This window comes from Paroedura picta, chromosome 3 (genome assembly GCF_049243985.1).
Source record: "Paroedura picta isolate Pp20150507F chromosome 3, Ppicta_v3.0, whole genome shotgun sequence".
Classification (NCBI taxonomy): domain Eukaryota; kingdom Metazoa; phylum Chordata; class Lepidosauria; order Squamata; family Gekkonidae; genus Paroedura; species Paroedura picta.
Window position 1 is genome coordinate 32,835,125 of NC_135371.1, and position 27,714 is coordinate 32,862,838.

Sequence of the window (27,714 nt, forward strand, 5' to 3'; positions counted from 1 at the left end):
GACATAAGATCCAAGTCCCTGTTTACAGCTCCTTGTGGAATGCTACTACTTTCTGCCAGTCAAGACATCAATTTAGCAGCTGTGGGAAGCTGTTTCAAGACTGTGTGTATGGGGACCGACTTGCACAAGCCACATTGTTACCTGGGGCTGCATTTGCTAGGCAAGGTCAAAGCTTTGCTTACGTCCACCGGGAGGCTGACAACACAGGTGAGAGGGTAGAGTCAATGGAGAGATCCAGGCCTTTGAACCTTCCCCAGTTAAAAAAGCAGCTTGCTTGCCCTGCAAGAGGCAACCAGTTTGTTTCTACTAACTACTGAGCAGGCAGTGAAACCTGGGGAGAAATATATCCATCCCCGTGCCTCACAGCAATGCTTAATGCCTGGCTAACTTCTGGCAATGGAACTGCAGTGGGGGTGGGGGGGGGAATACTTCAGGCTCCAGAGTGCAACAAGGTAAAGTGCAGGAGGCAGGCAGATTTAGCTCCCCTTGCCAGTATGCTTTAGGTTTGCTTTTGTTCTAGGCATCCCCAGTGGGAGGGGTACTTTGTAAACTACTGGGTCCACGGGAAAGGGTGAAGTAAGGATAGGAGATTGCATAATCCAGCTGGCAACCTCTTTTTATTGGCTACAGGCCTGGCTTAGATGCAAATCAGCCTGTCCTCTCCATCCCTCTGCACTACACTGCCTCCTCCTCTGCCTTTTTTCTCTTTTTACTTCAAGGAGAGAGGATAGATGTGGCTGCTCTGACCTCAGGCTACAAAGACTCCTTAGGATGACCTCCCAGCATTCTCAGGGCAATCCCTTTTCTCCCCCCTCCCCAGGCCTGTTTCCTGAGCATCTGAAATTCCTCCTGTGAGCCACATCCCAGGCCAGCCAGCCTTATCTCATGAGAGGGGTGGCCTGTTCTGCTGTACTTGGCCAGGCAAGTCCCTTTCCCGTAACACATCAGGGAGAGCCCATCCCCCATTTCTTCTTGTCTCCGATGGACTAGATCTCTGGGTCCAGTCGGAGGCAGCCTTCCTCCGGTGGGGCACAGCAGAAATCAAACCTGAATAATTATTAAAGAATATAATGAACAAAGTGACCCAAATACATTCTTAATTCTCCATTTTTGAATATCTCTGCTCAGTTGGAACAATGCTGCTTTAAAATACAATAAACAAACAAACAAAAGGTTCAGCTCAAGGTGTCAGCCATATCCAACTCAAACACTGTGGCTTAACTGCGTTCATTTGCCTGGCTCTCATCCACAGTTGCTGCCAGTGCCACAAATCTAAATTCAAGAATCAGGTAACACTTATTCAGCAGATGTGAGAGGCGGAAGCCATAGGATGCCTGACAACCCCAGTGCCGATTCTTGCTCGCCTAAAAAGCAAGTTGGAGAACAGCAGGAGCACTATTTTTCAGGGGGGGGGGAATCCACCTCAGTGGATAGTTTTTTTCTTGGAGCATAAGCTGGTCATGGGATACTCTGCTGTTTGCCCTAGTTTAGGTCTCTTGACAGCCAGCCTGTTTGGTTCACCAGATCACGGTAGCTCTCGTTGCCGGCCCTCTTAGATTTCACCCACATCTGTCCATTTGAGGTTAGTGCCCTCTGCCAGTAATCTCTCTCCTCTTATGTGCTTTCTCCACTGCACCTGGATGTCACTCACTTTCTGTGACTGGACCTTTAAAGCACTGCAGGGGTAGTGACAAGAATAACATGTGCCCCTGAAAGCTGATACAAGGAGCTCTTCTGGCTGTGTAAGAGATATAGGTTACAGCAATTGAAGCCTGTGAAGCCAGCCAGCAAGGGCTATAAACTACAGTTTTCTTCCTACGTGTGCAGGCCAAATTTACCTGAATTGGCAGGGTTAAGACCTGATCGTACCCTGCACTTTGTGATGAGCTTGTAAGGATCTGCCTTTATGGTGCTCTCAGCCCATTGTTGACGTTTTCCAATGTCACCTGTGTAGTGAGGTACTTTGTCATTCCACTTCCCTTGAACGCTTCAGTCCACGTGCCCGTGGTAAGAAAAGCAGCTGGGGATCTCTCCCTGCAAATGGATGGATGGCACTGTCTGTTCTGGGAGCACCAAACAGCTAAAGTGCACCAGGGAGGGAGTCAGGGGTCCACGGCATCAGTTCTCCCACAAAAAACTGATCAGCATCTTCAGAAGCTTGGGAGCAAGAAGGCTGCAGATTCCCTGCAATTTCTTCCTGTGCTGCTTTATTGAAATCCATAGCCAGTCACCACAGCAGAAGCAAAGATCACCTCTCTCATGCCGTTCTTACTGATGGTGGGGAACAGCAGCTGGTGGATTCATGATGGGCCTATGAAGTCTACTTACCCCAACTAACTGCTGTATGAAGGCAAGGCCAGCATGTCTCAGGATGAAACCATGGGTGAATTTGCAAACTTGTTATCCTGTTATCCACAGCAGACAGCTCCAACCATACAGCACCAGGTGTACACCTTGCAGGTGGAGAACACCCCAAAAGGTGATCCATATGGAGACTTGTTTCTACCCAGAATGCCACTGCTACTCACTGCTGTGCTATACCATTGACACCAATGGACTAATTTTACAAACCAGCCCAAGCCAGGAGCGGCATAAAAATGATGATGATGATGTTTTTATATGCTTTATTTTCTAGCTCTCTTGGTGATGAGACCAATATGGTCTTATTGAAACCACAATGATAATTCATAACAATGCAGTTTGCCTCTTGTGACCCTTTGGTGTTCCTATTTCTGCACTCAAAAGTGCCCAGGACATGCCTGTCCTAAGGAACGAATGTTGCACCAACTGGCCAAAGGCCAGCAAAGGAGTTGGCCTTACTTTCAGTGCAGCATTGTACAGACAAAAATACATGTTACATCAGAATGAACTAGATCCCCATCTTAAACTCTTACTCCTGCACATTAATTAGGCCCCTAGAATAGATCTAACATGTGCTAAGAAGTTGCCTACTTACATATCACTCCGCCTACCCTGGATAGCCTTAACTGCTGCAGGTCTTTTGCTGTCTGGCATGGCCATTCTAAAGCCTCTGATGCCAGCCATCCAAAATGCCACTGTTGGAAGTGAGATCAAGAGGGAGAATTAGCTTTATCACAAATGGCATCTCTCTCTCCATACACACACTAGGGGCATAGCTTGCTTTAAAAACAGACTGGGAGCCAATAGCAAGCACTCCCCCCCCCCCCTCCAAGCTCCCATTGCAGCAATCTGGGAGCTGGCGGCAGGCATGGAGCTGGGAGCCAGTGGCAGTCCCCACCAGCAGCTCTGGAGGTGGGAGCCCATGGTGTGGGCTGAAAGTGGTCCCCGTGCCACACAAAGGCCAGGAGGCTGGCCAAAAGGGTGGGTGCTCATGGCAAGGGCTGAAGCAGTTCTTGCCCTGTGTGGAGGTGGAAGGCTGGCAGAATGGTGGGTGGCTGTGATGGAGGTGGGTAGGACTGCCAGAAGGGCGGGCCTCCATGGGAGAGGCTGGTGGTGCTTCTCGCCTGGCCCAGAGTTGGGGAAAAGCCTCTGATTGACCCTAGTGGGGGACCTCCCAGTGAGGGCCAATCAGAAGCCCACCAGTGCTTTCTGTTGGTGCACCAGCTCCTCTGAGTTGCCAATCAGATGGATGGCACACTGTCAGAAGTACCCTGCACATTTACTTTAATATGATGATATTATATTATCCATCCATCTGTCCAACCCTCCATTATAAAACAGATCCTGGCATTATCACTGCAGTACTTCATGTGTTACACTATCCACATTTTAAAAACTGATACTCTATTCATGAATTTGGGGGACATTCCTCCAAATATATGAGAAGAAATGTTTAGGAAGCATCACCCACTCTTGCCATCACCACACCCAACCCTGCAAGAATACCATCACCTTCACTTCAGTCATCCACTATAAAATCTTTTATCTGCTAATGGATTCTGAAACCAAGACAGTGTTGAACACAATGTTCCTATTGTGTTACAGAAATACTATAAAAGAGTCCTTTGAACCACCAGAACTGAGTGTTGCCAGTTCTCACCATTTTTATCATGAGTTGTGTGACATGTAATAGCTCTGACTTTTCTAAAAGTTACAGAGCTTAGAGCTGGTTCAAATGGGTAGCCGTGTTGGTCTGAAGTAGCAGAATGAAAGCAGAGTCCAGTAGCACCATTAAGACCAACAAAGATTTATTCAAGGCGTGACCATTTGAGTGCAAGCACTTTTCCTCAGACTAAGAGCTCCCTACATGACATAGCAAAAAATTATTCTGTTAAATTAGTAAACTGTGCCACACATCCAAATTCAGCTACATAATTCTTTGCTAAAGCAGCCAATCAATCCCCTGGAATTCAGTTGTAGTTCACAAAATCATAGGAGAAACAAAACTCTTGTCAGTGATCAAAGGCTCCCACCCCACCATTTGCTATTTGCTCCATCTGTCACCATACAAGTGTGAAATATTTCTATAAGGGAATTGCTGGTAATTATCTCATCCCAAGAACAGGGAGTTAAATTTAAAATTCCATTACATTACCATTAACTAAGTTTAATGAATTCCAGGGGATTGATTGGCTGCTTTGGCAAAGAATTATCATATGGCTGTATTTTGATGTGTGACAGAGTTTACTAATTTAACAGAATCAATTTTTGCTATATATTCCCACTGTCATGCAGGGAGTTCTTAGTCTGACCAAGAGTGCTTGCACTCAAAAGCTCACACCTTGGATAAATCTTTGTTGGTCTTAAAGGTTCTACTGGACTCATTTTATAGAGCTTAGAGCTGTATTGTTGCATGAAAAATAATGATAACTCCTGTCAGTCCTGAAGCTGTGTGCGATAGAGATTTGCAGAAAAACTGGATGGAAATTCATAACAGTTCTTCTGTTCTAGAGGAGAGGAACTTATTTTCTAGAGGAGAGATGCTACAACAGTATAGGATGTGATGAAAAACATAGATATTCTTCACACTTTTAAGGTGCTTTAAGTCAAGCTTTCCCAACCAGGGTTTCATGACAGCTCTGGAAGGGTTCCCTGGATGGGTATGAGTTAGTAATTTTTAAAATATATATATTTAAATTGGTTAAACATTTATCAGGTGATATGACCATATGTGGTCATGTCGACACCCCTCCCCCAATAGCCAATGACGGGCCTGGGCAGGATGGGAAAGGGAGGAGCCCTAGGTAGGCATGTATGTACACAGCTATACTTCCCAGCCATATTCTGCATGATCACACCACTTCTGGGGTTTCTCGGACCCCCAGAAAGTTTCAGGGGGTTCTCAACAGTAAAAAAAGTTGAGAAAAACTGCTTTACGTGCATATCTACAAAAGAACCACAGGAATGCAACAAACAAGTCCCCGAACATACCTTAAGACTATGCATTCATCAGGGAACTGATATATGTGATTGAAAATTCAGGTTTATTGCCCCATTATGGGTGATATTGGGAATGGATGCACGAGTGACTTATGTAGTGACTTATGCACTTTTCCTGCATAGTAAGTCCAAAGGGTCACTTGCATTGAGAAAATGAGCAGCCTCAATACACAGATGCAGCTTGTGTATTTGTCATATGATTGGGCATGGTGACTTTGATAGGTTACAGACCAACAAGCTTTTGGAGAATGGTGTTAGGGTACATAACATGGAATCTATTTTTTTTTCAAATATATGGAAATATTCTCAGTCAACTTTAAAGCCCGACAGAGCCTAATCTCATTTACCACGTCCACAGATAGTCAGGGACAATTTTTGAAAGTTACTTCCCATTATATGTGTCAAGGGTCCTCAAGCTGCAACCAGCTTATGGCGACCCCAGTGAGGAATTTTCAATGCAACTAGGAAGCAGAGGTGTTTTGCCTCTGCCTTTCCACTGCAGAATCATCCTTGGTTATCTCCATTTCAAGTACCAACCCTCTGAATTCATTCCTCAGTCAGGGAGTCTCAGTCTAAACATTAGTTTAATATTAGGAAATGTCTGGGAATTATGGACTGGCAATGCTCCACCATGTGAAATGCTAGTGTGAATTGGCTTACAGACAAATTTGAGAATAAAGGCGACTATAATCCATATAACTGTTCAACTAGTTCTGTATACTCAATAAAGCTTCAAACTTGTGTTTAACGAACAGTCTTCCACCCTGTACAACATGAGGAGTTACTTTCACTTCTCAAACAAGTTATTTGGGAATAAACCCTGTTTGACCACTGTATAAAAAACAAGCAAGAGTCTCGTGGTTTCTTCAAGAATAACAGATTTACTGTAGTTTAAGGTTTCCTGGGACTAGAAGACATTCCTTTGGGTTTATGAGGTGTATCCTCAGTTGGTAGGCACAGCTAGGGAAGTGTTACCAGAAATGCACATACACGTGTCCCAAGACACAAGTATGTTTAGCAATGGGGAATTGATTGTGAGAGGTTTGCTAACATAGCATTAAGGATCGTTTGCCAATATTTATGAGGAGATTACACCCTTTAGAACTCAAGGCAGACAACAGATAGTTATAGCAAAATAAAAATCTTTATTGGAAGGAAATAACAAAAATAAATAGGCAAAAATATATCTAGCACACTAGCATTTGAGTGGATAGGAAAATAAAATGGGATGAGGAATGCAATCAGTATATTTACCAGTCCTGTAGAGTAGTGGTTCTCAACCCCCGGTCCGGAGACCGGTACCGGTCCGTGGATCAATCGGTACTGGGCTGCGGCTCCTACTCGTCCTCCTCCCCAGCTGCTGCCTTGGGGGTTGCCCTGCCACTCTGCCATGGCTCACCTTTGGTGCTCTCTAGCGGCCGCCATGGCTGGGGCTCCCCCTCAGCGTGGCACTGCGCAGCTCCCCCCAGCGAGTGGCAAGAAGTCAGGAGCACCAGCGGGAAAGCAAGTGGAGCAGAGGCTCAGGCGCCGGCGCCGGCCCTCAGCAAAAGACTACCCCCCCCGGGTCTCAGTAAAATTGTCAAGCATTGACCGGTCCCCAGTAATAAAAAGGTTGGGGACCACTGCTGTAGAGGAGAGAGGCAGAGAACGAGCAACACGGCCAGCGCATAGGGTGTTCTGAATGGATCCGAATCAGAAGAAACACTTTGGCTTGGCAAAGCCACTGTTTAGATATGTTTTTGGGTGAGGAGGTTGAGTTGTGGACATGGCTGAAACCAGATGGGCACATGATGGGATTTGATATGGGGCAGGATATTGAAAAATGTCTTATCCAGATTAAACCATCATGTTTTGCTGGGTTTAGCAGTTGGTTTGGGAGAGTCATTTCTCCTGGCAGATAGGCTTAGAATAGGAAAAGCGATTACCTAAAAAGCTTTTTGGCAAACTGAACTCTGCCTGGTCACTTGGGCAGCAATAGGGTGGTGGGGGGAAGAGAGGTGAATAAGCTGTGCTTCAAGCTACAGCTGTTATGTTGAATCTGTGTCTGAATAACAGATGGAATTCAGCCCTACAGTGTCAGGAATCAGGCAGAAGTCAGCAAGTAAAGCCTGTGATAAATGAGCTTCCAAGATCTCAGGCAGGGTGAAGATCCAAAAGAAAGTCTTTATTAAACAGAACAGACCAGCAGCTAACACGTGCCAAGACTCGGTGAGAAAACATCTTGGCAGAGACAAAGATAGAATGTACTTATAGGGGGGAACAAGCATGGGATCAGGATGGTGGGAAAGGTACATTTGAAAAATGTTACAAAAGTTCCTAGCAGCGCCAGATGGTCCAGCTTTGATCTAAACCAGTACTCCTGTTGAGTCTCCAGTGAGACTGGCAAGGTCACAAGAAAGCGAGTGAGATAAGGGAGCCCCGCTGAGGGTAGCTTTGGAATGCAGAGGCGGCCAGGAACCAGCAAAGGGATTTATGGTTTTATGACAACTGGCCTGGAGGAGACCAGGAGACTGAAGAGAGGAGGGGGCATGAACCAAGGTTCATGACATACAGGGTCTTGGCAGACTTTGACAGTGTCTGGCTTTGGCTTAAACCTAGAGTATTGGGGAGCGCCACTGGTTGTTGGGGACAGCATGCCATTCGGGTCCTGCCATATATAACAAAAGCCCATGAAATACAAGAGATACAGATTGTGATTTTTCTTGGTGAAAGTCTAATCTATTCAAGCAATGACTTTTTTGTTGGCTAAGACACAGTCTCATTGGTTTTAGTAATCTAATTAACACTTGTAGTTGGTGAGAAATGATTTCACCTTTTAAAAAAATGTGTCTTGGTAATATAGTGATATTTCCCAATAATTTCTCATTCAGCAATTTCATTCTGGGCCCTCCCTTTGAAATGCTTATGATGAAGAATAGGGACGTTCAGGTCAACCACAGCATGTCCTCTTGAGTGATGGAAACATCTTCTCATTGGTTTCTGGATATAGCTTCCTGAATCACTCTCCTTCACAAGTAACATTGTAAACCTTTATTTCAGATGCCACAGGGTTGTTCAATTATCATTACAATAAATGTGTTTGAATGCTCTTTATTAACACGCCTTCCCTCTTGCAGAAAAAGGAATCTGCATTCAGAAGCCTAAAGATGCAGACACTTATGAAAACAAAGCAGTGGCCTTGAAAAACTCTTTCAGAACCCAGTAAAATGGCTGCATCCATCTTTTGATGGATATGGATGAACACTCTCATCCAGACTCATTAGCTGCTGAATGGAAGCAGAACTGGACCAGAGCTTGTGATTCTTGGACATCAAAGATGGCCAATATGTTTGCTTTGTTAACCTTACATCCCAAACTGTTCTGAGATTTGGTTATTGTGATCCTGTGATAGCAAAGCTGGTTTTGGCTCTAGGAGACCTCATTTTGGCTCAAGCTTCTGCCATGAACTCTCACCAGGTGATCATCACAAGTTGATTTCCCCAACAGATCTAATATCAAAATAATGGCAACCTATTCCATAAGACTGCTGTGACGGATGGTCATGAAAACATTTTTAAAGCGCTTTGGAAATTCAAGAAGTGACAAACGCAATGGAACGTGCATTAGCTAGAAGATTTTTTTACCATAAATGTTGAGGCAAGTTGTCATCCTAAGGTTGCTTTCCTGGGAGTATACCCATTGAATAAAGTAAATTTTATTTCTGAGTAGACCAGTTGAGGATTGCTAAATAAATGTATATTAACAGCTTGTTTGCTTGACTTAAAAGTATACATTAGTATGTATCAAGGATGGGTGGCGGTAAATTTAAATGGAATTCTAAGCGAAGTAATATAGTTGGGAGTTCATTCAAACAAGCCATGTTAGGTCTCTGGCAACCCATCATCAGTTCTGGAGCCTCATACTCAAAGGTAGAATCAAGGACTTGAAACAGAAATATTTATGAGTAAGCAATTTCAGGATTTTATTCTCTCACCATTGTTTTGCTGTTGCTATTTCTAATAGCTTAGATATTCCAAAATTATAACAAGTATATATATTTTTAGCAGTTCCTGCATTTTAATCTATATTTTGGCTTGATTTTTTAGGAATCTGTAGCACTTTTGCAGGATGGACCACTTTGTAGTTGAGGCATACTCTTTATACTAGGGCTGATTATGAACAAAGGGCTTGCATGTTTTTGAGGACAGCAAGGCCTTCCCTCAGTCCCGCCCAATACATTTCCAGAGTTCCCTGCTGAGCTGTCCAGATTAGGAAGACAGCATTGGGAGAAGGTGTAAAGAGACCTTCCTCCAAACTGTACCTGAACATTATGTTTAAAAATTGCTGGCCACTTTGAACAAAGAATTCTCAGGGTACCTCTGGTTTGGCTCTCAGTTATACCACAAGGTCTGAAAATCATCTAGTGCTATTATTGTGCTCATTTGGGCATCTCTATGAATGGGAGAAACAGTTAAAAAGCCAAAAGTTCAGGGTCCCGATTCCTGACTAAAAACTGTTGTTACCAACTGGATCAGTCACAGCAGTACCCAGTCATGGAATATATTAGTGTGGGCCTGGCTTCAACTGTGTGGCATGCATTTCAACTGATTCTCCCACCTACCCCTTGTTAAAATGGTCTGTAAAAATATGTTCAGATTGGGTCACAATAAGAAAACATAAACATAATCAAAGTCACGTGTCAGACCTAAGATCTCAAAAGTAAGGAAGATTCTAAGTCCATTTTTATAAAGTCTTCAGTTGACACGAGGGAGCCAAAAAGAACTCCTGAGGGAAATTGTTCCAAAATCCAGAAGTGGCTGCTGAGAAGGAAATTTCATTTATTTACTTACTTGCATATTTACTTCAAGAATATTCTGCCTTTCTCACAAAAACTCAAGAGAGGTTCCTTCTCCCAAGTATGTGTGAGATGGAGTGGGTTCGTGCAGTTGTGCCTCCCTAGAGGATCTCCAAAAAGGCAGGTACAAGTTCAACCATATCACAGCACAATTTCCTTGGTTCTGCTACACTAATTTTCTATTAGTATTATATTTAAAAAAAATTGTACCACTACACTTGTCACTTAACAGTAGATTTCACCCCTACAACTTTGTTATTTACAGAGTTCTGGGTTTCACTGGTCAAAATCACTGCATGCGCTGACTATATACAAAATCTCTTTGAGACAGATTTTGTTCAGAACTTTATGGCACTGCATAAAAGTTCTCGTTGGTTTAGTAATAATTTCTTGTTTGGTTACAGAATGAAAAAGGGAAAGGGGATGAAGAAAAGTTGCCCTGAAGTGGAAGGCCCTGATACTGAAACCAAACATGCTCTGCTTTACATAATTCACACACAGTCAAGCTGAGGTGTCAGAATGGATTGTACCTACTCAGACTGCAGGGCCTCTTCAGCATGATGGAAAAGCTGATGAAAACTCACTAAATACATCGTTTTTCTGATCTCTGCACAGAAGAGTTAATTTACTCCGCTTTTGCTCTGCATGGTGAACTGCCTCTTTGGTGCTTTAAGCGTTGTTTCTGAAAGATGCTTTTCACCGATTCATTTCTCTCCCAGGTGAGGGATCCATCTTTGCATGCTCCTCGCATCAAAGGTCACCTGCTACTACCGGTTTCCAGTTTGTGGGGATTTTTTAACACAAAAGTGTGATCTTATCCATGATCTTTCACCCACAGTCCAAAGTGGCACAGCTGATGGAGGGGCAAAAGAGGTCTAAATTCCTGCAGCTTCACCACTATGTCCTGTGATGTTGTCTTGGCCTTCTTGAGGACAGTGGGCACGCACAGAGATTGCCTTCTCAAATGAAACAGAAGGCAAACACTAAAAAAAAACCCAAACTAAGCCTGTGATTGTGTAGACTTGTATTCTCCTTCCTGCTCACCCTTTATAATCCCAAGCACATTTTAAGTCCCCCCACCACCCGTTTCTTAAAAAGGTCATGTAGGAGCACTGGAGCAAAAAACATTTTAACTGAAAAACCAAAACTCCCCTAGCACTATAGAAAGAAACCGACAAGACTATTTCCTTGAAGGCAAGGCAATTGCCTTGCATTATTAGAGCCAGGTTGGCAGGTAATGCAGTAAAGCCATCCTGAGTATGATGGAGTGGCATTCAGGTGTAATTGCAAGGCATGATGGGCCAGCTGTTGGAAGAGACAGGTGTAGGAGTGTCTCCTGGTGTACTGGCAGGAGCAAGGGATGACATTTAAACCAGCAGAGCCTACCTCATGAAGCGTGGGAAGGTTCTCAAGCAATAAGCTTTGAAATACAAATGTAACGTTGGCCTAATCGTGGGGTCTGGCATTAATTGAACACAAAACGGACATTGGCCAGGCTTGAACTCTACAGTAGTGGGAGGACAGTAAACCAGTGATCACCTGCTGGTGCAACCACACTTAACAGTCAGTGTTTTACTGTATGCCATGCGAGACGCTGAAAGATTGGATCCACCAGCCATGCAGATGGTATTCATTTAAAGAGGATTCCTCCACAAGCTTGATGGGAGACAAATGTAGCCTCAGCTGCAGTGCTGAGAGAAATGCATTTCCAGTATTTCGAGCACTTTTTACACGGTGCAGTGCTTCTAGAGAAGATCATATACACCTGCATTCACCCACAGCTAAATCTGAAAAGGGCCCCATAATAACTTTTATTAGAACCAGCTCAAATATCATAAAAACGGTAGTTTTGCTTGCATGCCGTTATAGTGTTTTGGTTGGTCCTAATAAAATATGCCTTCTGTTATTGTTTCTTCTGCACCGCAGTTCTTTGAGCTTTGCTATTAGTTCCCCACCTTCTCTTCCATCAGCCAGTCCCATCCACAGGGCTGTGTCTGCTGACTTGCTGCCAGCCAGATTAACCCTGTTCAGGAGACAGAGAAATCTTGGATGAATTCTGTGCTAAAGTTCTGTTATCTTATCTGGTAAACATACCAATCAGGCCTCACCTCGTTTAACATGGTGCAAAAATTGCCACAGCTCCCGAAAGACAAAATAGCTTGCTAGCTGAAATTATTATAAACATTCACAGGGTGAAAATACACAGGCCTCTTGTGACATCCTAAAGACCTATTTATCCCAGCACAAACTTTTGTGGATTAGAATCCACTTCTTCAGATACAAATGAGTGGATATTCACTAAGCTGTCATTTTAGGCAGGAGTTATGGAAAGAAAAAAAAAACACCACAAAATAATCAACAGAATTAAGAGGCAATAAAATGCAGGAAGAACTGGGTAGAATGCCATTATGGAAACTTTAATTATAATCAAGAAAAAGATACAAACAGCATGGTGAGGATATATTCATTGTATTTTCACCCAGATCCTAGTCCAGGCTTACTCAACCAGGATTTCATGAAATGTTGGGGTTTCTTGAAAGCCCTAGAAGGGTTCCCTGAATGGGTGGAAGTTAATTATTTTTATTTATTTATTTATTTATTTTGCTAAACATTTATCAGGTGATATGACCATATATGGTCATATCAGCTCACCTCCCTCCCAAAATGGCCAATGGTGGGCTTGGAAGGGGTGGAAAGGGGAGGGGCCCCAGGTGGACATATACACAGCCATGCTTCCAAGCCATATTCTGTACAGTCATGACACTTCTGGGGTTTCTTGAAGCCTGGAGAATGTTTCAAGGTTTTCTCAATGGTAAAAAACGTTCAGAAAAGCTGTCCTAGTCTGGCAGTCTATTCACTATCCCACGATGGCTCTCTGAAATGAAATAATCTATGTCTTTCTTCTTGGCACATTACAGTCTTCTAGTTTGCTCTTCTGAAAACAACAAATGTATACAGCCCATTCCCCAACCTGGGCTTAACTGCATCACATAGGAAGATCCTGCGAGTGGATCTCCCAGACATATTTTTCATGTCAGAAAGCAGTCATGGGAAAGATGGAGGTAATTTGAATCAGAACTGCAATGCGGGGGAGTTTCTTCTCTGGCACTATTTTCTTGAGGGATGCACTTCCCCAGCTACTACTAGCCCCAGAAGAGTGGGAAAAATTCAGGTGCCTGCCTTACTTCCCCACCAGGGCTAACAGCTATAGTGATGGTGCTGTATAGATGATTCCAGTTTAGAAAATTGCCTCTCTTGCCACCATTTTGTAACAGTGTATTAAGATAACAGATCATAGTTTTCCCACATAGCATGCCATACACCCCTCAGAGAAAGATACACAAAGAAAAAGGATTCTCGAGCCCCACTTTGGGCTCAGGAGGTCCACACCCATCATGCCCCCCCCCATGAAACATCTCCCCAGCCGCATCACAAACATTCTGGGAAACTGCTTTAAACTGCCTGCATTGCAATGCATGCATATGGGGGAAGCAGCTGACAAACAGTTCCGAAACCCACTTAGGCCCATGAAACCAGGGATGCAACTGAGAAGGAAAAGGTCTCTCTCCCCCCCCCCCCCCGCCCAGTGCACATCTGCATGTACAAACAGGGGAGGTGTCAGCATATGCCCTCAAGCAGGGCACCTGCCAGGGACCAGGCTTCTCCTTGGGCCCACTGCTGCCGACTTTCCAACAGGCCATTTCCAGGCCTGCACACTTGGGAGTGCTCTGTCATCCATGCATCCAGCTACACACACTGCCTGGGACCATCAGAGGAAAGCGCTGCAGGCGGTGCAGATGGCTGTGAGCATGGGCAGGGAAGGCTGCACAGGCAGGTAGTGAGACATACAGGTGAGTGGTTGGGAAGAGAGCCCCCAGGAACTCTACCCAGGCCTTCCCAAAAATCTGGAACCAGCCCTTTGTACAAGGACACAAGGATGAATACCTGTTTGTGTATGCATGGGTGTCTGAAAGGAGGAAGAGATGTGTATATACCTGAAGTGTGTGCAAATGAGAGAACTGATAAATCTCTGTCACTGCACTGTGGCCCATTCCCTCCATCTGGATGTCCTCATGGGCATGTAAATAGCATGACCTGTGCACTCCTGGCTTCTTTTCTCCTATTCCAGATGTCATGTGAATTCAGGTCACTGACAAGGGCAGCCTGTTGTACCCTTGGGACACATTCTATTGTGCAGCATTTGCATCCCTGGCTCTTGGTCTTAGCATTTTTTTAACCATCAAGTCATAGCTGAGTTACAGAAACCCCATAGGGTTTTCAAGGCAAGAGAGGTTCAGAGGTGGTTTGCCACTGCCTGCCTCCATGTCATGATCCTTTTATTGCTAAGGTCTCTCTTTCAGCATCCCCTCTCAGCGGCATGAGCAGCCACTCATGAATAGTGGCAGGGCTACTTAGTATAGTGGTTAGTGGTGTGGCCTTCTAATCTGGCAAGCCTGGTTTGATTCCCTGTTCTTCCTCCATACGCAGCCATTTGGGTGACCTTGAGTTCGCCACAGCACTGATAAAGCTGTTCTGACTGAGCGGTAATATCAGGGCTCTCTCAGCCTCACCTCCCTCACAGGGTGTTCGTTGTGGGGAGAGGAAAAGGAGGGTGATTGTAAGCTGCTTTGAGACTCCTTCTGGTAAAGTGACATATAAGAACCAACTCTTCTTCTTCTTCTTCAGCCTGGAACCACACAAGGTCTTGCATTGCCCATTTTAAGATTGCAGCATTTATATTTATTTATTAATTGTATTTTTATATACCGCCGTCCCCTTGCGGTTCAGGGCGGTTTACACAGAACACAGGAAACAAGATTACATTATAATTCAGAATAACATCAAATGAACAACAGTAGCAGCGGTTCAATAATTCATAACTAATATAACACAGCGAACGTTACAACGTTAACATAATAAGTATAACTCCAAAGGCTGCTCAGTTCCTGCTCAGGATGTGAATTGTTCTGCCCAGAAGATTGGAATAAAGTTAGAGGGAGCATTGCTCCCATCCGAATCCTGAGACAATCCTGTTTAGCTTCTGAGATCTGACGAGGCAGGGCTAGGTAAACCTCTCGCGCCTTAGAAGTTCTTTCACAAGGATGCTACAAAGGCTGGGCTTGATGGATTCCCTTTAGCCTGGAATGCAGCGGACTTCCATTGCAGGCACAGTACAGTGGGCTGCCTGGCTGCGTTGCCCACATCCTGATGCCCAGCAGGCCTGCGGAGAACCGTGTGGATTTCAAACGCAGCTGTCATCTCGCAGAGCTGCAAGAGGCCAGATGGAAGGAAAGCGATGGCCTGACTTGGCACGCAAGCTCCAAGTTCCACATCCCCACTGTGTGCAATAAAAGGCCTATGCACAGTACACTGGACTCAGCTCAAGGCAGGATGTTATGACGAAGCACCACACTACCGGACTGAGGCTAAATGTGCACATTTTGCACAAGAGCCAAACACATGGAGAGCGGATGCAGCACATCTTGCTCCATGGAGTTCAGCCAGCACCACAGCTGGGAGGAAAAAGCCTCTTTGTGTCGGTGGTACAGAGTTTACCTACTGTGGGACCAAGGTCTACCTGTCCCAGAAATTCCCTTGGCTTGCTGCTTGCGGGAAGTTCCAAGAGGAAGTGTGTCAAAGGAGGATGGTGGATTTTATTCAGGACTTTGCCTCCAAGCAGAACCGCTCCATTCAATACGAATCCTGAATTATCCATATACATCAGTCGGGCATGCCGCCAGTATGACCTGCCTCTACTGTGCCTAATCGCTGGTCATGTTTAGCAACTTCATGCAGGCTGGAGCCAGTTAATGCCAACAACCTTCTCTTGAGATACGTAAATTACAGGGATATTAACATTATCTCTATTTCTCATAATAAAGGACTCCAGAGGTCCTTTAATGCTGGTATTTTACTTCTGGAACTATCTCTGGAATCTACTATCATTGCTATCGCGTATCATTTTATATGTCTGTAGCAATCAAGGACTACAAACTACTACCATGCCAAGGATAGAGTTGGGTGAGTAGCTGGGTTGGGCTCAAGCAGCAGAACAAAGTTTGAGTCCAGTGGGACCTTTAAGACCAACAAGGTTTTATTCAAGGTATAAGCTTTTGTGTCCATGCACACTTCATCAGATACAGTGAAATGGAATATTTTCAACACAGTAACTGTACTGAGGATACATATACTCAATCTTCAGATGAACCTGAGAGGTAGATCACCACATTTCACATTTTTTAAAGTGGGAAAATGAAACGGAGAGATACAGACTAACGTGCAGGGAAAATAAGCTGCTGTCCTCAGGCAACTAAGTTTTTATTCAAGACTGAATACTGCAGGATGTGACTGTTAAAAAGGCGTGGTATTAACTTACCTTTGGGTCTGCTTCCAGCCTACCTGGCACGGTGATGATTTCTCTTTTGCCTGTATCCTGAACTGCTTTTCCTATTCAAGAATCTATTTCTTTTTTCTGGGCAAGAATATGCTTCACAGGAAGCAGGAGTATATTGCCTTAGATGACCAAGATATTGCAGTCACCATTTTTTTCCAAGACAGAAGCAATTCCATTTTTTTTTTTTAGAAAGCCATCTGCAGTTAAATATATGCTCCCTTGGGATGCTCAAAAACATCTCTAGATTTTCCCAAGCTGAATGCATTTATTTCAGTACAGAGAGTCTCTCCCCATCCAGTGTGTTGCAAAGTGGCTAGCATCAAAGATGCATGGATCCCATGGGACAAGGGACTCTCTGAAGTAGGTCTAATAGCAAACAAGTGATTAAAATGTAATAGTTGGTTCAAGGTGTTACTTATTTTGAAATTTTACCAGGAACGGACTGACAATTCTTTTGAATCAAGCCGGAAATTCACTGCAGGGCCTCTCAACATATGGCAAAGGAGTTCTTGCTTTTTTGTTGATAGCCCAACAAAAGAAAGAATGTTTGTCCTACAAAACTACAAATGGACTATATCAGGAGGAAAAAAGGATTATGTCTAGTCATGTCTGATATATGTGTGTTCATTTACTCCCCACACTAGCAGCCACCATTACAGATGCTATTAAAAAGTCACAGTAGGTTTGAGGAGTTTCATACTCCTGAAGAACACAATAGAGAGTAGCTTCCCAAGATATGTTAAAGGTAAAGGTATCCCTGTGCAAGCACCGAGTCATGTCTGACCCTTGGGGTGACCCCCTCTAGCGTTTTCATGGCAGACTCAATACGGGGTGGTTTGCCAGTGCCTTCCCCAGTCATTACCGTTTACCCCCCAGCAAGCTGGGTACTCATTTTACCGACCTCGGAAGGATGGAAGGATGAGTCAACCTTGAGCCGGCTGCTGGGATCCAACTCCCAGCCTCATGGACAGACAGCTTCAGACTGCATGTCTGCTGCCTTACCACTCTGCGCCACAAGAGGCTCTGCGCCACAAGATATCTTAGGGTTGTTCAATTACAGTGCTAAAACTCAGCACTAGAGTATATGCAGGGCATGCCTGGCCCACACATACGATTATGATTAGGGACTGCTTAGTAGTAAGGTTCTGCTTATTTCTGAACCCAATGCTCCAATTCAGGGGAAGGTCCATGGCTCAGTGGTAAAGCATCTGCTTTGTATGCAAAAGGTTCTAGGATCATTTTCAGGATCTCAAGTTTCAAAGATCAGGTAGGAGGTGTTGTGAAAGAGCTCTCTAGAACAGCTGTCCCCAACCCCCGGTCCAAGGACTGGAACTGGTCCATGGATCAGTCGGTATCGGGCCAAGGCTCCTCCTTGTACTCCTCCCCGGCTGCTGCCTTGGGGGCTGCCTGGCCACTCTGCCGTCGGCTCACCTTTGGTGCTCTCCGGCGGCCGCCATGGCTTTGCCACCCCCTCGGCATGGCACTGCGCAGCTGCTGCTGGCAGCGCCTCCCAGTGGACGGCGGGAAGTCAGGGGCGCTGGCGGGAAAGCAAGTGGAGCAGGGGCTCAGGCGGTGGCGACATCCATTGCCAGAAGACTACCCCCCCCTCCAGGACTCAGTAAAATTGTCAAGTGTTAACCGGTCCCTGGTGATAAAAAGGTTGGGGACACCTGCTCTAGAAGATGCTGATGGTCAGAATAGACCAGGGGTAGTCAAACTGCAGCCCTCCAGATGTCAATGGACTACAATTCCCATGAGCCCCTGCCAGCATCTATGGACATCTGGAGGGCCACAGTTTGACTACCCCTGGAATAGACAGCAGTGCTGGTCCCGAGGGCCCAATGGTCTGACTCAGTAGAAGCCTGTTTCAAGTATGCACGTAAAGCTTCCGGCTATCCCTTACTCTGGGCAGTTGTATCTTGGAGGGAGAACATGTGGTGTTGCAAGATCAGGCTAGGTTTGCCAACTTCCAGGCGGAACCTGGAGCTCTCCTGGAATTACATCCTATTCTTGCGTTACAAAGATTGGTTCTCCTGGAGGAAAAGGCATCTTCTGAAGGCAAACTCTGTGGTCTGCCATGGAGTCTATGACAAAGAGTGACATCACATCCCCAGAGCTTCCTCCTTCCCCCAGGTACCATCATCCCGAGGCACCCCTGGAAACCTCCAGGAATTTCCCAAACCACAGTCGGCAACTCTCCCCGGGACGCCTTGGCTCCAATCTCCCCGTGTCATTAAACATACTTGGTGACTTCGCATCCGCCATTCTTTCTCGCCCTAATTACTCCACAAGATCGCTGCCAGCCATCAAAGCCGAGTGACTTGACTGGGGTCCTCCTGACCTCCTGGGATGAAGGGTGGGCTAAATACGCACGAAGCAATTATGCTCTCAATGGCGGGTCTTAGCTCTAGTAACGAGGCTTGCAAACCTCCAGGAGGGACCTGGAGACCCTCCCGGAATTAGAACTGATCTCCAAGTCCCCGAAATGAATTCCCCTGGCGGAGAAAACGCCGGCCTTGCAGAGTGGAACCGACGGCGCCCCCCCCCCCCGCATCGCGGTTCCTCCCCCCAATAATGTTTGAGCCTAAATTTGGCGACTTCCGAGCTGTCGCCTCCCGAGCCCTTCACGCCGGCTCCTTGGCGGGAACGTGACTCTCCCCTCACTGCGGGAAGCCGGGGTGAGGGCTGCGCAAGAGCGGCGGCGAGCAGCGAGGTCACGCCGGGGGCGAGAGTCCAGCCCGGGGACTTCCGACTGCGTCGCTCGCCCGCTCGCTCTCTCGGGCGGCACTGGGAGCGCGATGACTAACCCGCATGTCTGGCGCGCTCGGGGTCAAGGGCGCGCTTCCCAGGCAGGGCTGGCTGGAGGGCGCCTCTCCCCGTCCGCGGCTGCCCTCCTCACGTTAGGTCTCCTCCTGGCCCCTCCAGCCCGCCTTGCCCACCTGCTTCCTCTTCCCGGCCATGTGCGCCGGCGGCCCTTTGACGCACGCACGAAAAGCCCAGGCGGCCGCGAGAGGGGAGCTCAGGCTGGGCGGCAAGAGGGAGCGCGCCCCGGCACGTTTCGGCCCCAGCCGCGCCCGCCTCGTTCGCCTGCCGCCCGGCTCGCCTTTGCGTCGCCTCGCCCGCCCGCCCGCCTGTGTGTGGCCAGGAGCGGCGGGAGGTGGGGAGAGGCTGGAGCGTTGTCCGACACGTGAGGCTCATGTGATGGCGGGCGGGGAGGGGGGGCCGGGGCCGGCCGGGGAGGCAGGTCTGTGTCCCTCCCCCCGGTAGCAGCCAGACGTGCCTGGAGTCACAGGGTAGAACACGTAGCTCCAGTCCACCCACTCGCTCCCATTTAACCCAGCCTGCAGCCCTTGCAATTACTTCTCGACTCGCCAGCGCCGGCTCGCCCAGTCCAGCCGCCGAGTGCTGCAAAGTGGAAGGGCATGAGCCACTGCAGCGGCGGCCGCTAACTCGCCCTCGCCTAGCCGGCCCGGCGGCAGACAGTCACGCTGCCCTGCGACTCTCCTTGGCCGGGGACGTGCCGGGTGCCCAGCGGCTGGCGGACAGGAGGCTGCTTCTAGCGCCCAGACGAGGAAACGCGGCGTGACCAGCCCGCCCGCCTTTAGCCCAGGAGAAAGAGAGCTTGGCTTGGAGAAAGGAAAGCCCAGAAAAGTGCGGCTTCCATGGAAAGGATCACCAGCGCCCAGCCTCCTCCACCTTGCCTGGGCAAGCTGCCTGCCCTAGAGAGCAACGAAATGCCGGGGTAAGACGACCCAAGCAGGCAGCAGAGTGCCTCTGCTTTTGCTTTCTGCATAATTATACTAATATACTACTAATAATTTTTAAAAAGCCTTTTTCAAAGTCATCGAGGCAAAACTGGGTTGGGGAGGCGGGTTTCTTTTGGATCATGGACTCTACTGTGTTAGTGAGTTTGGGGCGCAAAGGAAGGTTGTCACCTTATGTGATCCTAATTAGTAACCCGTGGCTTTTGACATTTCATCTACAGGTTGGATTTTACTCACATGTATCAAGTGTATAAGCCCAGAAGAGGGTTAAAGAGAGGGGACGACAGTAAGGTAAATGAAGCTGCTCTTCTATTTCTTTGCATCCGTGGTTAGGGATTTGCATTAATTGTTAGGTCGTTTCAGTGCAGGCTGGGGATTCTGTCCTAGACCAAGTTACCCTGCAAAATATATGTGTGAAAAAGTCTAGGATTTCTTTTAAAGGTTTCCTCTATATGAATATACTTTTGAGAACAGGAAAAAAAATAGTTTTGATGATGAAAAAAATGGTCCAATTTTTAAAGTGTCTCAGTAGATTCATTTTGTTATTATAACATATATATATTTCTTTTATACTAGCACAAAATGCTTTCTTGGAGGTGATGAAAATCTGTAAAACTGTTTATCGGAAACTTTAGGGCTGTCCTAGTTACAGGGATTTTCATCCTGATTTTAAAACGTTGCCTCCTTCTACCTTGTATGACTTTTTGACTAAGTCCTTTATAAAAGATTGCCTGGGTAGTGTAAAGTAATCACTTTCATCCGGAATGATGTAATTGTGTCTTCCTCCTTTTGACTTCCAGGAGACCTATAAGTTGCCCCACAGACTGATAGAAAAGAAAAGACGCGATAGGATTAATGAGTGCATTGCCCAACTGAAAGATCTTTTACCAGAACATCTCAAACTTACAGTAAGTGAAAATCTGGCCTCTGTCCAAAATCTTCTTCCTTTAGGGGAGCCTGTTAGCTTTAATGGATTTTTGTGCAGGTAAAAGTGCCACCTAGAGGCTTCTTGGGAGCATTACAGAGCAACGTGGAAAGGGTTGTGGTTGATCCCAGGATTGCTGCTTGGTGCCTCCTGCTTAGTACTTGGCTTCGTTGCCAAGGCGACAAATTTCTCAACAACTTGCATGCACAAACTCCAGCGGATGGTGCACTAGGACCAAAGGGGCAAAGATCTTTTTTTTTTTACGTGGCCTTTAATAAGGATTTGGTGAAGCCCTGTTTCCATATCCCGATGTTGTCGCTTCAGATCCCATTTCAGACTTCTGGTTCATCCAGAAGCTCCTCTCCATGGCTCTGTGCAACCTGGGTATAAGGACAGCAACATCTGCATATGAGAGATGAACTGTGTTTAAGCCATCCAAATTTTCATTTGGGAGACTGTTTGCCTGCTTCGGTTTTCCAGACTCCTCTTTCTGTCAAAAAACAAAAACAGTCCTTCTGCCGGGCTCCTGTTTTAATGTCAGAGTGCCAGCAGGGCAGCTGAAGAGAGAAATGAAAACTCATTTACCTTAACTCCATTTTTCTCTTACATCTCTGTGAGGATAGATTCAAATGGGTAGCCGTGTTGGTCTGAAGTAGCACAATAAAATCAACAAAGATTTATTCAGGGCATGAGCTTTCGAGTGCAGACCTCTGAGGCCTGAGGAAGGCTCACGCCTTGAATAAATCTTTGTTGGTCTTAAATGTGCTACTGGACTCTGATTTTACCTCTCTGAGTAGGAAACGATAGCCTTCGCTTATATACTTTTTTAGAACAGCTTGCCTAATATGTATAGTTCTCACTTGTAATGAAAGAAGACTTTAGACCAGGGGTAGTCAAACTGTGGCCCTCCAGATGTCAATTTTTCACCCTGCTCCTCCTGCCCGTCTTCCACACTGCACCCTTCCAATATTCAGCGTAGTTGTTTTCGGTCTGGTGTTCAAGCACTGAGACGGAGGGACTCGACCATTTATTTATGTCTCTTCTCCCCCCTGCAGACTTTAGGTCACTTGGAAAAGGCCGTTGTCCTTGAACTTACCTTGAAGCATGTGAAAGCCCTCACCAGCCTCATTGAACAGCAGCAGCAGCAAATCATCGCTCTGCAGAAAGGTTTACATGCTGGTGAGTCCTCAGATCATTCTGTGAGCCTGAAAGGGCCTTGGCAGACTGCAGGGAATCTTGTTTCTGGAACGTGGCCTTTGAATGACTGGCTTCTCTTCTTTTGGTAACCGCCAATATTCGAAGTAGTCCTGTTGGTTTCAGTGGAACTGCCCCAGGGTATGGGACTTCTGAATCTTCCGCACCTCTGGTTTTGTAGAAAGAAGGCACTTAAAACTCGTCCCCTTTGCCTAAGTCGTCTTTCTTTCAAAACTAGATGTTTTATTTGAAATTGGATCAGGTTTTAAAAGTTCGAACTGCCGACCCAGCCCTTCACCCTCTCCCCTCAGGAGGTTAGGACGAGGACGGGGCAAGGAACGGCTTTTCCCAACATGGTGCTCAGCAGCCCTGATACCTGGAATAGCCTCCACACCTCTGGCTAGCAAGACGCTTTCCCTCTCCTCCTTCAGAGCCCTGCTCCGAACCTGCTTCTTCAGCATACCATTTGGCTAGTATTCCCAGCCTTTGTCAAGCGGGGTCCTCTCCTTGCACTTTTGCCCAGTCCCTCTACCTTGGAAAGAGCAACCTGTTTTCTGCAAACTGACTCCACGCAAGGCTCGGCTGCGAGACCTAGAACAGCTTATGGTATGAATCACAGCTATCGCAAGGAGCATCTCCACACCGTTGCCAGCCGCCACCAGGAAATGTAGTCGTGGCTTGGAGTATTTCCATATGGCTAGGCGGATCCTTGTAATAATGAGCTCCTCTAGACGTCATAGCTGTGGCACGGAGGGCTGTGCCAGGCAGGTGTAGCATAGCCCTTAGATCAGCTCTTTCGTAATTAAGTCGACTCAGTCGCCTTGAACTTAGTTGATTGAAGATTGTGGTTTTAAAGCTTGAGCGGTAATTATAGAATTTGTTCGTTTTCAGTATCGCTGTTCTGGCTAATGGCTAACACATAAAAAATAATGGCTGATACATAAAATTAAGGGGAATGAGGGAATTTATTTTGCAAAAGCAAGATGATACCACATCCTCTAGATCCCACTGTGTAAAAGCAGCACAAAGAAAACTCTTCTGCTCTGAAATGCCTGTAAAGGCAGAGTCAACCTCCTCTCCGGGGCGGGTGTTCGGGTGTTCTGTACCAGCTGAACCTTCCAAAGTAGCATCAGGGACTGCACATAGAACACACATTGAGTGTGCTGCTGTGGTCTAATTTGAATGCCACGGAGGCATGTACGGCAGTAGCCAGGTCAACTGTTTTCAGACACTTTCGCAGTAGAATGCAATTCTAGAAAGGACCCAACAATGAACTGATTATGTTGCACCTCTGTTTTCACCCCACTGTCATGCATTACACGGAAGCCTTCCCTTATTATAAAAACTAATTTGCTTTCTGTGACTCTTGTTTGTGGGATTTAAATCCTTCGACTAGACTCAAAGTAAAATTCCACGGCATTAGAAGGTTTCCTGTTGACTTTAGTCTAGTTGGAGTTCTAGTGTAGCGACTCAAGCTTCTTTCTCAAGTGCTGGCCCACAAACAGGTGGCCTTATAAAAATGTTTAAAAAATTGTGTCATTGTTGTTAAGCTTTTAACATTTTTTTTCATGCTGATTTCCCCTCCCTTCAGATGAGCTACCACCAAGGAGCCTTGAGTCTAGCCAGGAGATGTTTCGATCTGGTTTCCAGATGTGTGCCAAAGAAGTGCTGCAATACGTGGCAAAACACGAGACTAGCAAGGAACTGAAATCTTCCCAGCTCATCAGCCACCTACAAAGAGTGGCCTCTGAAGTCCTTCAGAGCGGAGCCAGCAGAAAATCTGGAGAGGCCGTGCCTAAAATGATGGACTTGAAAGAGAATTCCGGCTCCTTGACCAAAGTGGCTGAGGCACATGGGAGGAACTGTGTGCCAGTGATTCAGAGGACTTTTGCCCATTCCAGTGGAGAGCAGAGTGGCAGCGACACAGACACGGACAGTGGATATGGGGGAGAGCTGGAAAAAAGTGACTCCAAATCTGACCCGCAGTATTTCAAGAAGGACTCTGACCTCAAATACTCTGTCCAAGAAAGACTCGGTTCTATCAAACAAGAAAGTGAGGACCCCCCTGCCAAGAGAACCAGGATGGAAACGTCGGAGGACGATGGCGGCTGCTTTAGTAGTGAAGTCCTTGGCTCCCCAAGCAGTTTCTTGGGTCCTCACCCTCATCAGCCTCCTCTGTGCCTGCCGTTCTATTTGATCCCACCCTCTGCAACAGCCTATCTGCCTATGTTGGAGAAGTGTTGGTATCCGGCCTCCGTGCCTGTCTTGTATCCAAGCCTCCAAGCGTCCACCGCAGCTCTTTCCGGGTTAATGAGCCCTGATAAAATTTCTTCACCTTTATTGATGTCTCAACGGCTCCCTTCTCCAGTCCCATCTCATTCCCCCATGGACTCTACTGCTCTGCTTCACGCCTTGAGGCAGATGTCTCCTTTGAATCTGGATACCAAAGAGTAGATACGGGGAGGGGAGATTTCTGTTGGGGGGGCGTCAGGGCTGAGTTTGAGATGGTTTCAGGGTGTTGTTTTTCCCCTCAGTTGGCTGAATTGTGACAGAGGAGTGGAGAGGTCACTGACTGTGTCCATGTAGGGAAACTAAATCCTGCCTTGCTCTGGCTGCCCAAGAAATTCAGGATACCTCAGAAGTATTCTCAAATTAATATACAGAAGAGCAGGGGTGGGGGTCGCAAGTAAATGTTTTGAAATGCTTTTAAACCCTCCCCCCTTTAGGTCAATATCTGACTTTATCTAGCTGAGATTAAATTTTGAATTTGTGAGGGAGAAGTAAAAAAATCAGTCAGATTTGGTGGGGGTGAGAAATGCTGTCTAGTCACAGCCAACCTACGGCCATCCTGTAGGGTTTTCAAAATAAGAAGCATTCAGAGATGGTTTGCCATTTCCTGCTTCTGCATAGCAACTCTGGATTTCCGTGGTGGTCTCCAAGTCCTACCCCGGGCTGATCCTGTTTAGCTTCCGAGATCTGACAAGATCAGGCTAGCCTGGGCTACCGGAATTTGGGGCATGGCTGTCAGGTTTAGGGCCTGTGAATTTTTCGAAGGACGATACTACAGAGGACCCTCTGCTTAGAGCCAAGAGCTGGTTTCCCCACTCTGCTCCTGCCAGTATTGACAGTCTCTAATTTAACATACACCCCTGCAAAAACGGTGATTGAAACATTGGTATTAATCCTGCTAGTAGCAGTCAGTGGCTGACAGAGCACAGCAAGTGATTCAGGGCAATTTTGAGACTGGCTTCTCACAGCATTTCTGCTGTACATATATATATATATTTTCCAAATGCTGCCTGGAAGTTTTCATAGAGTGCAGAATGAATGAATGTACTAAATTTGAAGTGCAGCTCTGTTTCACTGGAGTTGCTAGGTTGGACTGGTCTGGGGTAAAAATGTTTCATTGCTTTTGCACTAGACACTTGTTCTTGCAGCTGTTGGGTAGGAACCTCTGGAGCCGGAAAGCAGAATGACTAAAGAGGCAGGTTGGGGCATGATCCAGGCCTGCCTGGTGAATAATAGTATAAAATTGATACTTTTATAGGTGAACCCCAGCTGCTCACTCTATGGATCCAATCCTGCCTGCAAACATACTATTAGCATAGTCATGTCATCAGGCATCGACTCTGAACTTGCCCCTAATAGAATACACATATGAAGAAAGCCCACTCTAGCTGTTACATAATGGAGTTCTGTGCCTATAATTGGGCGGGTTGCTTTCTCCCAAATACCAGTCCAAACTACTCTGTAAGTGACGCCCATAAGAAACGTTACCATTGCCAAGATTAAGGGCTTACCCAGATCTCTCTTGCATCGTTGGTGCCAACACCTTGGCAAGGCTAGACAGCTGCCTGGGGCCCACGGATGTTTGTAAGCCACCCCCACCCGACCCTCCTGAACAACCCCTGGCCACCATCCCTGCTCCTTCCCTGATGTTCAGAAGGCAGCGGGTGAAAGAACAGAACAAAAAGTCAGAACCTCATCCTTGGTTCAGAATAAAGCACTTTAAAGCAAACTGAAATATATGGAACTTGGAAGCAGGAAGGCGGAGGGATTCTCTGGACGCTGCTGCTTGAAGCATCTTCCGTAGGATTGAGGATCATGGGAGTGAATAAGCAGTGCAGACTTGGTGAAACAAATGCAGGTTTCTCATCTGGCCATGGGCTCTCATTAGAGAGGGCAGGTGGGTGGGTTTTCTGTTGTTGTGTTTTATCTCTGTAGACAACGGCTGCCACCCACAGTAGGGTTCCCCAGCTGGTCCACATTGGTTGACTGAAACTGGCATGAGCTGTGCAGTTATAGCTAGGCTGCCCTATTCAGTGTAGGAATGTCACAGTGGAAGACATATTCACCTTTCCATGGGACATTTCTTGTGCTCTTGATTACGGTGTGCAGCACCAGATGATGGTCCCATTGTCCAGCTGATTCCCAACACCTCCCCTCAAACGGCATACGTTCTGCACTGATGCGTACTCCACCTGATTTGACTGGTTAAGATAGTAATTATCAACATCAAATGATGGTGTCGGTAGCTCTGAGAAATTCATAGAGTGGCTGTCCAATGAACTTTCCTTACACTATTGCACCAATTGCTAGAATGCACTATGCTCAACTGCAGATTGTGTCTGACCATTTATTTTATTGTTCGTTAAGAGAAATTTTTTTTGTACACAGTTGTTGCCTTTATTTGTAAAATCTGTTATAAATATAATTGTGTACATAGAAAGATATATGGATATGTAAAATAATATTGTTTCAGATGTCTATTGGTAAAACTACTTCAGTACAAAGAAAGTAGGAGATATGAATGTATTTGTTTGTTTTTCTTTCTAAAGAGAAGACTGTTTGTTTTGTTTTTCTCTAGGGAGAGGTAGAGTGTTTATATTTTTGGAACTTTCCTGAAGGTGGGGAAATTGTAAATATTTTTATCAAAGTAAATGTTGAGTAGCTGTTTTAAAAAATACTTAATAAAATTCTTTTCCTGTGGAACAGGAGTTTTGGTGCCTGATCATAATTGTCACATTGCCTCCTGGGGACTAATGCTAAACAGAAATAGGGAGGCACCCTGATCCAGAATCCAAATATCAGCGCCTGCTGAATCATCAGTCAATAAAATTCTGGGTAGCCTTTGCTGTAGCTAAAGGGAATCCATCTCAACTCTATTTGAGAAAGCACTGTTCCCTTTTATGGGGTATACATGCAGGACAGAGAGAGCCACTTGAACCCTTTTATGAATCAT

General features: G+C 46.1%; 1 protein-coding gene across 1 annotated transcript; it reads left to right on the forward strand.

Annotated features, from left to right (window-relative positions):
- The first annotated feature begins 19,838 nt into the window (after positions 1-19,838).
- On the forward strand, positions 19,839-27,464 carry BHLHE40 (basic helix-loop-helix family member e40). The gene is made up of 5 exons (XM_077325247.1): positions 19,839-20,331; positions 20,575-20,644; positions 21,154-21,261; positions 22,334-22,457; positions 24,064-27,464. The coding sequence occupies exons 1-5, from the start codon at positions 20,252-20,254 to the stop codon at positions 24,924-24,926; spliced, it is 1,245 nt and encodes a 414-aa protein (XP_077181362.1). The 5' UTR covers positions 19,839-20,251; the 3' UTR covers positions 24,927-27,464.
- The last annotated feature ends 250 nt before the right edge of the window (positions 27,465-27,714 follow it).